At 46.2% G+C, this 12817-nt stretch overlaps 1 protein-coding gene across 2 annotated transcripts in view; it reads left to right on the forward strand.

The window, feature by feature from the left end:
* Positions 1-11311, forward strand: part of SYNM (synemin) — a 31060-nt gene extending 19749 nt beyond the window's left edge. For both annotated transcript variants that reach the window (XM_044444953.1, XM_044444955.1), the window contains exons 3-4: positions 1016-1089; positions 3796-11311. In XM_044444953.1, the coding sequence (XP_044300888.1) occupies positions 1016-1089; positions 3796-7568 (3847 nt within the window). In that variant the 3' untranslated portion in view covers positions 7569-11311. The remainder of the gene's footprint in view (positions 1-1015; positions 1090-3795) is intronic.
* Positions 11312-12817: the final 1506 nt, after the last annotated feature.

The raw sequence follows: 12817 nt of genomic DNA on the forward strand, positions 1-12817 counted from the left end.
ATCAGACGCTTTCATATGACCTGCTAATCGATCTGAAGTAGCTATCCTGTGTTATCTTTTCAAAACATTTGGCAGAGCGAAACTGAAAACAGCAGAGTAATAGAAGCAGGAGAGCTTTTAGTTGTCTTTCATGAGCTCTGCATCTCAAAGCAGGTGTTGTAGAGATTCATGTTGCTGCACCTTTTAGGGCCTGGCTGTGCGGTTGTGCCTGCAACATTGTGCAGGTAACAGACTGCAGTGGGTTGCCATGTTGACCAAAGACAACAATAAGCAGCCCAGGGTTGGCTCTGGGCAGATGGATTGCCCCTCACCCTCCTCAAACAGCCTTTTCAATTCACCATTAGGACAATTGAAAAGTGACAGAAGGACAGACTTTTTCCATTGCTCCAAGCCAAAGTCCGGTGTATGTTGACAAGTGAGTAAATGCCACCTGGAAAATAAGCGTAACATCCTGACTGGCAGCGGAGGAACAATGAAGACTTTAGGATGCATTCATTTTTTATTTTAAACAAGGGGAAATTCCTGTACCACCCACTTGTAAAGTTTCAAGGCCACTCCTAAAAAGGATGTATTAGAATCCCATACTTTTGTTCTTAAGAACAGTGTTTTTAAAACACAGAATGTGAAAGTTTGCAAATGCAGCATTCGGCTGAAATTCAAACATTAGAAAGGCAAGGCTTATCCTCGTAGGTGTTTTAAAACATTCCTGATTCCCTCACTGTGGTTAGCTTTAAATCAGTGTGTGAAGCCATGGTTAGAGAAGCCGGTTTGCCAACCCTGGTCAAATCTCACAAGATTTCTGGTAATGTGGTTCAGACAGGACACCTGGCTCCACAAGGGAAGACAGGTGGGAAAGCTGGTGGTGGAAAGGGAAGTGCATTTATGGCACTTTTCCAATCTCCTAATGTTGGTCGGAAGACCAGCTGCGTTATGCCAATACCGGGCCGTAGTTCCCATGAAATACCAAGTTTTTCTCTGTCTCTCTCTAATGAAATGCTGTGTTTATACCTTACAGAGCTTTGCTAGAAGGAGAAAGCAGTCAGTGGATTCTGATGTGGGATGAAGAGCATGGAAGGAAATTACCACAAGGTATGGGTACCACAAGCCCACATTTGTGCCGGGGGGAGTGGGGGATGTGGCTTGTCTGCATCTCTGTAACCTTGCCTTGGACCCTATTGTGTAGAAGTCTTACGGTGTAGAAAAGGTGGATAGAGAAACTTCCCTCTTTGAAAAAGACACTCACCTAGTCTTCCCTGACCCGGGACCCTCCTGGTGCGTTGAACCACAATTCCCAGAATCCCTGGGCCAACATATATTTGTGGTTTTGAAATATATGGCTGTGTTTTGGATCTTTGCACTGCAGCTAGGTTGTACTTTGGTTTTTATTGTTCACTGTGGTTTTTATACTGTCAACCATGGCTCCAGAATCTGTTTGCAATGGCCTTGCAAGTTCACACTGTCCACACTCATGAAAGCACCGAAATCTCCAGCAATAGTAAATACCGCATGAGGGTGTAACAGTTCAAGAGACTCCATATGATTCTCAAATTCTACCCCATTAGCAGTTCCCAGGGATGTTTTGGAACAGGGTGAGTATAGAGATACTGACCAGCATGAGATGAGATTTCAGGAAGGTAACATTAAACAGCAGTTGCAATGGAATTGCACCGACTCATTGCTGTTGTGGTTACCTCCGACTCTGATTGGAAACACAGCAAGCTGCTCTCCCGTCCATCCACCTCTTATCTAGTCTTCCTTTTCTTCTTCTGCTTTCAACTCTCCCTGCCATGAGCTTCTTCTCCAGAATTTCGCCTTCTTGTGATGCAGGCACATGGGCTTTAAAAGGAAATCAGACAAATTAATGGAGACTGACTCTCTCAGTGGCCATTGATCATATGTGCTGAATGGAACCCCTGTTCTCAGGAGCCACTGAAACTCCAGTTACTGGAAGTCCCAGCAGGAAGGAGCAGGTGGGGATTGTGGTGCATTGAGAGTAGGCATCCCCGGGGCCACCAACAAGATCCTCTTGCAGATGGTCCTTCTCTTGCCCACTGCAACCTGCTTTCCCCCTGCCTCTTGGTCTGGTCCGGAGAAAGGGGCTTGTGAGGAGGAGGAGGAGCTGCTTCTGTCCACCTGCCTGTTGGCTCTCTTGCCTGGCAAGCAAGCAAGCGAGCAGCAGCAAGGGTGGGGAGGAGGAGGGTGTGGTGCAGGAGACGTGGATGAGCATGGCGGCAAGAAGGGGGGGAGTGGGCCTGTTGAGGGTGTCTTGCCCAGGAGCTGCTACTGGCGCAGCTGGCTGATGCTTTCCAGCAGTAACTGGCTAGCCATTGTTAAAAACAGGATGTTGGACCACATCGCCCTTGATTCTGATCTATTTTTTATAATGCTGCCAACACAAAGTGGAAATTCTTGGGGCATTTCCTGTTTGCTTCTTAAATGGCTTAAGGCCACCTTCTTGAATTGTTGTCTGAATGAAGGCTTCCTAAATCACAAGGGGATACAAGCAATCCCTGCATGGCACAGTTTAGATGACCCGGAGGATGGCCAGGGCAAGGACCAATTCCATGATGGCCGGGGTCAGGCATGCGTGGTCCGCTCTTGTAGCTGCTGGGGCTGAGTTGCACTCAGAACATAAGTCCCTTCTCAGGCAGAGGAAGGACTGGTGTGGGGGTGCGGCGCGAGTGCTTGCAATTGGGTGGCAGCAGGGAGTCTCTGGATTGCCCTGTCCTGGAGTTCTGTGGTCGGCAGAGCAGTATCATCTGCCTGCTGCAGTTCAGCCTTCTGATTCCCCCAAGCTGCCAAGTCTAGAAACAGACTTTGGACATCTGGAATGGAGAAAACGGCTTCCAGTCCTGAAGCAGGGAACAATTTTTGGCCCAAAAGCCAGACTGTGTTTTGGAGATGGCTGCTCCCAGTGGTGACTGGGTCTAAAACCTTTAAGCCCTAAAATCCCTCTGTTGCCAGTTTTCAGTCTGAAACGTATCTGGTCAGAAGTAAGGATGAGCAGAACTTCTACTGACGAGTGAGTAATGCTCTTGCAAGAGAGGGCTCAAAGGGAAGCGGGAGTGGACCACTCCATAGCACCTTCACACAGCAATTCTAATCAGAAGTAAGAATGGCCATGGCTACTCAGAAGCAAAACAAAACAGGATCCAAAAGATGGAGAAACAAATCCAGCAGTCCTGCCCCTCTTCTCTGCCCCGCAGGGAAAAGCCCCTGTCTCCATTCTTAATGCATGGACGTTATCTCTGGAGCTGTCCTGAAGACCCAACTTTTCTATGAAGCCCTTGTGGATCACAGAAAGTGTGGCATCCACACAGCCCATCTTAGCCAATGGACTTCACAGCCTCAGCTGATTGCAAAAGGAATGGGAAATCTGTGTTTAGAATTAGCGCTTGATCACACATGTGCCAAGGCCTTCTTGCAAATTGCCAGTGATTATTATGAACTAGGTATTTGCAATGGAATTCTAATGCCCTTTATGCACAGAAATATTGTTTGCTTGCTGCTCTGCAGGTGCAAATCTCATTTCCTTTGGTGGTCAATGAATGAAGATCATCGTGACAGACTGCATAGAAACTGAACTGCCCAAGATTACACCATTGTTTGGTTTTATCATCTGTTCTGTGAAGACATGTAGGATTGAATGGATTTGGCCACAAAATAGCTTCCATTTTTCATGGATATGTTAATGCTAGGATTAGATTTAAGGCTATTGTGTGTTTCTGTGCTTGAATGTTACTTAAGTATATGATGTTATGAGCACTGATTTTCATTTGTTTTCTCTACTGGCAGGTGTCCGAAAGATGCTGCATGAGTATAGCAACCGGCACTCAGCTTATCAACAGGAGAAAGGAAAGAGAGCTTTTCCTGCAATCCAGAATGTTGACACAAGATATAAATTCCCAACCACAAAAATTAGCAGCTCTGCAGCTTATTCATCAAGGACAAAAACTGACGGAACACAGGCCCCTGCTCCTGGGAAAACAAGAAGGGACACCTTCAGGCCTTTATCAGCCATCAGAAGGGATGAGACTTATGGGAAAACTCAGATAGAACAGAAGGAGATCCGAACCTTTCCTCCCCGCCATGTTATTAGCCGAGAGAGTGAAGTTCTACACAGAACAATTCCTGAAAGAAAGAAGGCTGAAACGGGGAGTACACGGACTGTTTCAAAAGAATCAACAACTGTGCAGAAACACCTGGCAGGCCCAACTATTTCTGAAAATGTGAAAACAAAAGTGGGTATTTCTACATTTCCACCATACAGCCTAAGCTCCAGTGCTAAAGAAATTAAACATGAGAGTACCATAGGAGGGACTAAGAGCAGAGCAAATGAACAAGTTAAAGACGATAAGCCAAGACAAGAGGAAAAACGTGCTTTCCCAGAAGGAAGAGAGAAAAGAGAAATGCTGGCCAAGGAAAGGACAGCTTCTCCTATTGAGAAAATTGGTGAGAAATTGGCTGGAGGAGAAAGAAATGTTGACTTTCCAAGGAAGACTGAATTTAATCAAGGCTTGGATGAAAAAAAGCATATAGTGGAAGAATTTGCCATGAAGGATAACAAAAAAGAGGACAGGTTAATAGATGATAAAACATCAAAGGAAAGAAGTTATATAAGATGGGAAGAGCGGATTAGAATAGATACATCAGGAAAAAATCTTCCAGGAGATAGAAAGATGGAAGAAAGTCATTCTTCTGAAAAGGAGAAAAATGTGAGCATGACAAGACAAAGCAAAGCGACTTCTGAGATGCCCATTCAGTCAGAGGTAAATAGTCATGGTCAAATATTGAGGAATAATAATGTGGAAGTAACATTACAAGATGCAAACCCTTCTGTCGAAAAGCAGCAGAATGAAGACACATCTAAACTTTCCAGAGAATTTAATCAAGATGAATTAAGAGATGAAAGCTCTAAAGTTGATAGCTTACTTAGAGAAAGTATAGCGGAAAACATAGTTTCTGACATTCTTAAAGGTTTTGTGCAGAAATCTGCTGAGATAGAAGCTCCCCTGGACACCAAAGCCACTTCCTTTGAAAAGGAAAAAGTTTCTGAGGATGGAAAAGTGAAAACTAAGATCACTATACAGTCTACCGTTCAAGATGACTTGAATGTTTCTGATGGGTTTGATCTAGGGGATGTTAAAAAAGTGCTGGAAGAAAGTAAAGAAACTATAGCTCAAGATGTAATAGAAGATATCAATGCTGGGGCAAAGGGAATGGAAGGAAAAGGGAAAAGGACAGTACAAGTTGAGATAGTTGAGGAGCCACTAGGATTCACAGTGGATGAAAGACTGGACTTTTCAACACCATTTGAAGTGGAGGAAGCAGAAGATACGTTTCCTGATGTGACAGGACATCAGTACTATGGTGGTGAAGAGAAAGCTCCCACAGGTGCTGCCAAGGACCTTCAACAACCACAGCCCAGTGTAGTTGTGTCTCATGTGGAAGAAGTCGCGGAGGGAGACGATGATGTTGATGAAGACAAGTACTTTGTGTCTACTCCAGAGGAATACCCCTTGGGTCCTGAGCAAGATGAGGGCTCCATCTATGGCCAAATCCATATTGAAGAAGAATCTACAGTAAAGTATTCCTGGCAGGATGAATTTCTGCAGGGCTCTCAGACTAGGATAAATGAGGGCCTGGGATCACCAGAGGCAATATACGAAGTAAAGGAGGGAGGGGCAAGTGCCTTTATTTCAAAGGATCACACTCCCCAAGAACAGGTTGCTCATTCTGAGTCCACTGTAATTGAGAAGGAGATAACAATCCCACCCGAATTTCATGAGTCAATAAAGGGTCTCTTTTCTCAGGAGTCCAAGGACCCTAAGCATCAGCTGAAGGAGGCTCTAGAAAAGCTGGAAGGCACCCTTCCAGAAAGTGTGAAGCAGGAACTATCTGCATTGACAAAAGAAAGCCAGGCTGATTCAAGCAGCTTGGAGGTGGGTATTAAAAAGATGGAGCACATGAAAAAGGGCGGACTGGTTACGATAGTTGCAGAAGTCAATTTGTCTCAGACGCTTGATTCTGACCAGTTTGACATGGAATTTCTTGGCAAGGATGTGGCTGATAAGATAAAGCTGCCCACACCCGCACAAAGTGAAGGTGGCTTTGATGAATATGGGAAGCAAGAGGCAGAAATCTGTGGTGATGGCAGGAATAAGCCTGGAGCAGATGTTTCTTCCACACCTTGGACTATAGAAGAAGTTTCTAGCACAGCCAAGCTAGTTGGTCCAACAGAAATTCGTAGGACTGAGCATGTCCTGTATGAAGGTCCTGCCTCAGAAAGTCTGGAATTTGGGACAGCAGATGCAAGTCAGTCCATAAAGGAATTCAGATTTAGCCCTGAAGGAATTCAGACCACAGAAAAAATAATTTACAGAGGTCCTGTTCATACAACTGAGGAGCTGAGTGGTTCTGAACGTCTTGGTCAGGCACAATTTTCAGCAGATATTCGGACCTCTAAACACACGACATTGGGTTCAAGCCAAGTTGTTGAGGAAATTGTTTTTGAGGGGCCAGCTTTGGATTCATCTTCAACTGACAGCCACGAGCCTTCTTTGCAGAGGAAAGGACCAGTAGAAACCAGCAGGGCCATAAGGCACCTGCGGATAGATCCTGGAGAAGTACATACCGAACAAGTTGTATACGAAGGGCCCCTGGCTGGATTTATGGAGTTCAGCAGCGCTGGAGACACCATTCAGACCGAAGAATCTTTAAGACAAATTAGGCTAGGACAAAAAGGCACCCAAATATCTGACCAAGTTGTATATGAAGAATCTTCCCATGAGATACTGAAACCGGGTCTTTCTCAGGAGGGAGCACTGGAGACGAACACCAGTGTCAGGCGTATTAAGTTAAGTCCCAAAGAATTTATAACTGAGCAAATTGTTTTTATGGGGCCCACTTCTGAACACCACTTGGAGGGTGGTGAAACGGAACAGCTATTTTCTTCTGAAGGGACAGTAAGGCACATTAAATTGGGGCCAAAGGAAATGCCGAGCAGTGAGCACATCATGCACCGAAGCGCTGTTTCTGAATCTTCAGGGATCAGTTCGCCAGGAGAAGACATTTTGGAAGAAGGCAGCCCCACAGAAATCAGTAGATCAGTGCGGCACCTCCAGCTAAGACCTGGTGAAACCACAGCCGAGCAGATTGTATTCCATGGTCCTGTTGCTGAAACCATGAGTTCTGGCAGTGGAGAACTTTCTCCGACGGACGGGCCCTCAGAAAACAACAGATCCGTGGGGCATATAAAGATAGGTTCTAAGGAAGCATCCTTCACCTTTCAGATGGATGTCACCAATGTGGCAGGGGGAGGGCAAGAAGCGACTATTGTGATACCAAGCAGAAAAGAGGAAGATGCCCGTCTGCGAGAGGGCACTGCAGTGGATGACCAGAGAGACACAGACAGTGAACAAAGATCAGAGGAAGCGACATTTGATCAAACTGTCCAGCTGCAAAGGATGGTAGACCAAAGATCAGTGATTCATGATGAGAAGAAGATTGCCCTTCTCTACTTGAATAAGGATGAGGGGGAAGAGGACGATGATGGACCTTGGTTCTAATGAGAAAGAGTTTCAAGATTCTGTTAAACCTAGAATCTTCAGTGCCATCAATATATAATTGTCTTTAAAAGGGACAACACTTTACCTATTAACAATGAACTCATGGTTTTGAATATAAGCTTCCTTATGCAGCAGTATTTCTTAAAGTGGGAGCTCTTGAATTGCACATGTGTTTGCTACTTAAACTGCAGTATTAGATTCCGTTTGGCTAATGCTGAGGAATCTGAAAGGTTGATCCTTTTACAGAGAAACTTCCCCCTTCTTGGTCTGACAGAACACTTGCGTATCCCATTTATGTTTGGAAATATCGGTGTCCTGATCAGATTGTTTGGAATAATACTATCAGAAATCTACTTAGTTGGGACTGCTCTAGAGTAAATGTGTTGTCACCTAAGCTAAGTCAGGTTATCAGAAAGAGCAGATTAGACTTCTTTTTGTGATGATCATTCGCTGTGATTGCAATTTACGCAGAGGGCGTTTTAAAAGATGCATTGCTCAGATCAGGGAATGGAGTCACCAGACAAACCAGGGGATCCCCCTGCGTAAAGCATCCTTTTTGGAAGGAGGTGACCAAAAGGGACAGAGGAAGCTGCCTTGGCCCAAGCCGAGCCCTGGCTGCGCCTCATTCAGAGTTGCCTGAACGACTTGGCAACGGATCTCCAGACAGGAGATTCCAGTGGGATTCTTTCCCAGGCCCAGCTGGAGATTGTGGGGATTAAGCCTGGGAGATTCTGCGTGCAAAACTGGTGCGCTCGCACTAAGCGGTGGCTGGTGCTGGGGCCTGGTACTCTTTGTGGCACTCAGGCGTTGTGCGCACTCCATGGAGCAAGTGGACCTCGGTATAGGCTGGGGGGGGTGCTCTGTGAGAAGTGGGTTGGGGGACCCAAAGGGGCACTCCTTACCCTAAATATAGAGCCACCTCTGGCAACCATTCAGTGCAAATGAATGTAAATGAAAGAGAACTTGGCAAGTTGCTAGAGGTGCAGCCGCTTACTGTGCAGCCCCCGACACCCTTCGCCAAGATGAAGGGCACAGTCCAGGTGGATGCACTGGCAGCGCCTGTTTTATTGGGATTAAGGCTGCCACCGATTTGCATGTCCATAGAAATGGAGTCACGGCGCAGGCGGGACCTTGAGCAGCGGAATTCATGAGTCTGGCTGCGAAGGGCAGCAGGAGGGGAGCCAGTACAGTAAAGGTGGCCATCCACTTCCAAGTGCTTTGCCCTGAGGACTGTCCCTGCGCAACCCCATTTACTGCAGTGGGACTGGCCTACAGCAGAGTTTGGAGCATGTGCCCTGAACCTGTGCTAATTGCCCTGCAGCATCGTTATGATAAGGATGATACACCTTAGAGCTTGCTTCTGCAATAAGAATAATAATATTAATAATGGGTATTATTATTATTATTGGAATGCCTTCAAGCATTTAATGGTGGCAAACAAATAATTACGGTGGCTATAACCCAAATGTGGATGCTTTCTTATATAATTTCCTAATTATATTAATATGCAAGAAGCAATGAGATGTGTCCACAATTCAGCACGCTCTGCTAAATGGCTTAGAATTTGTTAGGCCAGTACAAAACTACAGTCTTGGGTAAAAATTAGGAACAGACCAGCTGGGAAAGAATGATGACCCGTCTGGACTGACATCCTCTTTCCAACCAGGTACTTCTAGGAAGCCAGTGGCAGGCTGGGTCTGGCTAGTCCCTCTGTTTCTCCCAGGGCTTTTTTTGTCATGGAATGCACTGGACCCGTGTCCGGCACCTTTTTTTCAGTGGATTTTACGAAGTGATTTTGGCATAGCAGGTCAGCAGCAAACATTAACACAGTGCCTGCAGGCTGCTGTTGCCTCTGCAATCTGCCATAGCTTCTCCGGAGGCTTGGCTAGGGATTGGTGTGCGTGCTTACTGCCAGCGGCGGTGTGAGTTCCGGCACCTTCTTTTTCCCCCCCAAAAAAAGCACTGGTTTCTCCAATCCGCTTTCGGGAGCCATCTAGGTCAGTGAAGAGGTGAGCTTTCAGGAGACATGAAGCACACCCAGGAAGGAGCTGGCCTCATGAAATGTGCGGCTGCTGTATAAGGCGGCCAGGCGGCTGCTTTGCAGAGAAGGGTACTCCATCTGAAGGGCTGTCAGAGGAGAATCCTCTCCTTGAACACGCCCTGTGTTGGCAGGGCCCTCCAGGCCAAATCCAGAAGAAAGAGGAGGAATGCTAGGAAGAGGGAGCGGCCTTGAAGTGGCCCATCCAGGGCGTGTTCCTGGTCAGCAGCCTCAGGTGCCCTGGCTGCATGGGATTTAAACCACAACAGCTACACCTATGAACCAGCAGTGGGAATCTGTATGCCAACCCCCACCCCCCAAATAGCCTAAGTAATTCTATGGTCTTTCTAGCCCAGTCTTGCCTCTCGACTCGCAGCGGCTCTCCAAGGGCTCAGACCAGGGCCTTTGCTTGCCAGGCGATGCCTGGGATAGCACGCACTCTGCCAAGGAGCAAGCAGTGCTCCGGAGCAATTTTGCCATGGGCCACTTAAGGGTGCACGCCTGTGCATTGTGCCCCAGTGCTCATAAGCCTCCGAATTCAGGAGTCTTATGAGCATCCAGCACAGAGTGGGGGAAAGAGGGTGTCAATCTTTGCTTCCCCCTGCCTCCTGCTGTGCAATTCTGTTTGGTGGAAGGGGAGAGAAGGGGCTGAAGAGCTAGCTGCCCAGGTGTATCCTGTCCCAGCCTCTTCCCTGCCTTTCCCCCTTCGACCCCTCTCCAAGTTGCTTCCTGGACCCCTGAGGACAGCTGGGGAATTCCTGGCCACAGGAATGCACGGTTAGGGCCTGAAACTTCTGATTTAAGCATCTGCTGCTGTGACTGAAAATGCATTCATTTAGCTTTATTAGCACCAGCTGGCACTTAAGTGATGCTTGTGTTTTTTTGGCTAGCAAAAATGCAGCTCACTAGAGTCTAACCTGTCTTTCTGCATATACACATACATGCTAATTTATCTTATGCGTTTAAATGCACAAAGCTAGAAAGATGAATAGCATTGCTTCAGGCAATGGTACTCACAGGCAGAGTTTCTTCAAAAAACTTTTTTTTCTTTAACTGAAGATGAACAGTGTGGAGTTTTGGGGAAAATATTTATACAATATACTGTAGATGCTTGAGTTTACCCCACACGTGGGACACTTTCCCCCCTTCTTAGTGCTACAATCCTAAAACACATTTCGAAAGCAAGTTCCATTTCAAATGAGGCTTCCTTCCCAGGAAATGCTTTCAGTATGTGTTAGTGTAACAGTAGAGCCCCGATCCAGCTGAGAATAGACGGCAGTAAGTGCCATTGAGGGCAACAAGAGCTGGGTTGGCTGCAATGACAAGACTGGGGGCATAGTCTTGAAGTGTGCAAGTGGAGTGGAGAGAATTCACTTGCGTTCCAGCGTGCCAGGTGCAACTCTCTCCGCTCAAGATTGCTAGAGCAGGTGTTTTTAAGGCGGTAGATATGTTGAAAGTGGATGGATTCATGTTGGGTGGAATGTTGTAGGCTGTTCTTGTCCTGGTTGGTTATAATGCAGCGTGTATTTCTGTGGTGGTTTTTAAAAAGCCTTTGCGACTTTGCACTTTTCTTCTGTTAAATATTAAAACCCTGAAAATTAATCTGTCTGTTTCTGTCTTTCACATTAGGAATGTCAGCATATTTTGGGGTTTAAAAAAAAACTTGGCAAAACAATCACGGAATAAAAACAGCTTTATATTTTTATGCTCTGTGCTTCTTTTTAGCCGGCTGGTGCCGGAGGTCAGATGGCCCAGGAAGCCCCTTCTGACTCGCTCTGTTTCTGTATTTCTATGTTTCAATGTTTTTTTAGATAAGTGTGAACCAGTTGTGCAAACACTTAAATGTCATAATTCAGCATACAGATGCACTTGTTGAAATCTGTAGATTTAGTTCTGCCTACCAGTCAGATTGCGGCCATAACAGATTCAGTGTTTTGCTACTTCAATTGTGCTATTTGAAAATACATTGCCATTAATTTAAGGAGCAGAGGAAAGCTTTTTCTCCCATTTTAGCTTCACAACAACCCTGCAGATATGGCTGGATGAAAAAGACCTGACCTGCTGCTTTTGAGGTTGGTTAGTCTGAGAGGGCATGACTTGTATTCTGTTCATTCATTTATTGAAAATAATTCTAGCCAGCATATAATTTCACAAGTAATTCTTTGTGAAATTATTCACAAAACATTAAAATTTACAAACACCCATACCTAAAACCTTGACATAAGTACCTAAATAGTAATAACAATTGACCTTACAGCTCTGGCACATTATCTTGTATTACATATGAATAACAATATATATGAATAACAGATAAGCCTGGGGAAAACAGCAAACTGGAATAAAAACATAAAAAATACAGCACACATCTAAACCCTAATTATTAAAATGTCAGGAAAATAAAAGGTTTTTGCTTGGCGCCGAAAAGACAACAGAGTCAGCACCAGGTGCATCTCATAGAAACATAGAAACTGAGCAAATCAGAAGGGCCTCCTGGGCCATCTAGTCTGACCCCAGCTCCAGACGTCTCTGCTCATGACATGCCCACCATGTGTATGTCTGGCCTGTCCTTGAACACCCTCACCAATGGGGCCTCAACCACCTCCCGTGGAAGCCCATTCCACACCTCTTTGGGGAGCTGATTCCGTAAATGCAGTGCCACAGCAGAGAAGGCCCTTCCTCTTATCACCACCCTCCTCACATCCTTTAAGGGGCGTTTGGAGAAGCTGATCTTAGTGCATGGGCAGCTCTATGTGGAAGGAGGCGTTCCTTCACTTAGCTGGTCCCAAACCGGTCAGGGCTTATCTCACTGATACAATTTTGGGACAAAGTCTGGATTCAGACCTTGGCTTTGCTGATAACTCTGACCAGGGGAGTTGACTCTCAGCCTGAGGCACACATGAAGTGCTGGAAAGTCGGCCCATTTTCAGTGGTCACCTGGGGGATGCCTGAAGTTGTGAAGCAGTGCATCAGGAGGCCACCTGCTTGGCAAACCGTGCTGTGCATCCCCTAGCACAAGTTCTCCAGGGCTCAGGAAGAGGCCTTACTCAGCCCCCTGCCTGAGATGCTGCAACTCCACTTGCTGGGGTTCGGGTGCAGCCGCTTGTGCGTGCAAGAGCAGTGCACATGCTCTGAGCTATTGCGAGGGATCTGCCCCTGCAAAGGGACTGTGGTTTCAGGCTGCCAATGCACAGCCTCATGAGGCAGAAGGGAT

Source organism: Varanus komodoensis, unplaced genomic scaffold, assembly GCF_004798865.1.
Source record: "Varanus komodoensis strain SLA01 unplaced genomic scaffold, ASM479886v1 scaffold46_3, whole genome shotgun sequence".
Lineage (NCBI taxonomy): Eukaryota > Metazoa > Chordata > Lepidosauria > Squamata > Varanidae > Varanus > Varanus komodoensis.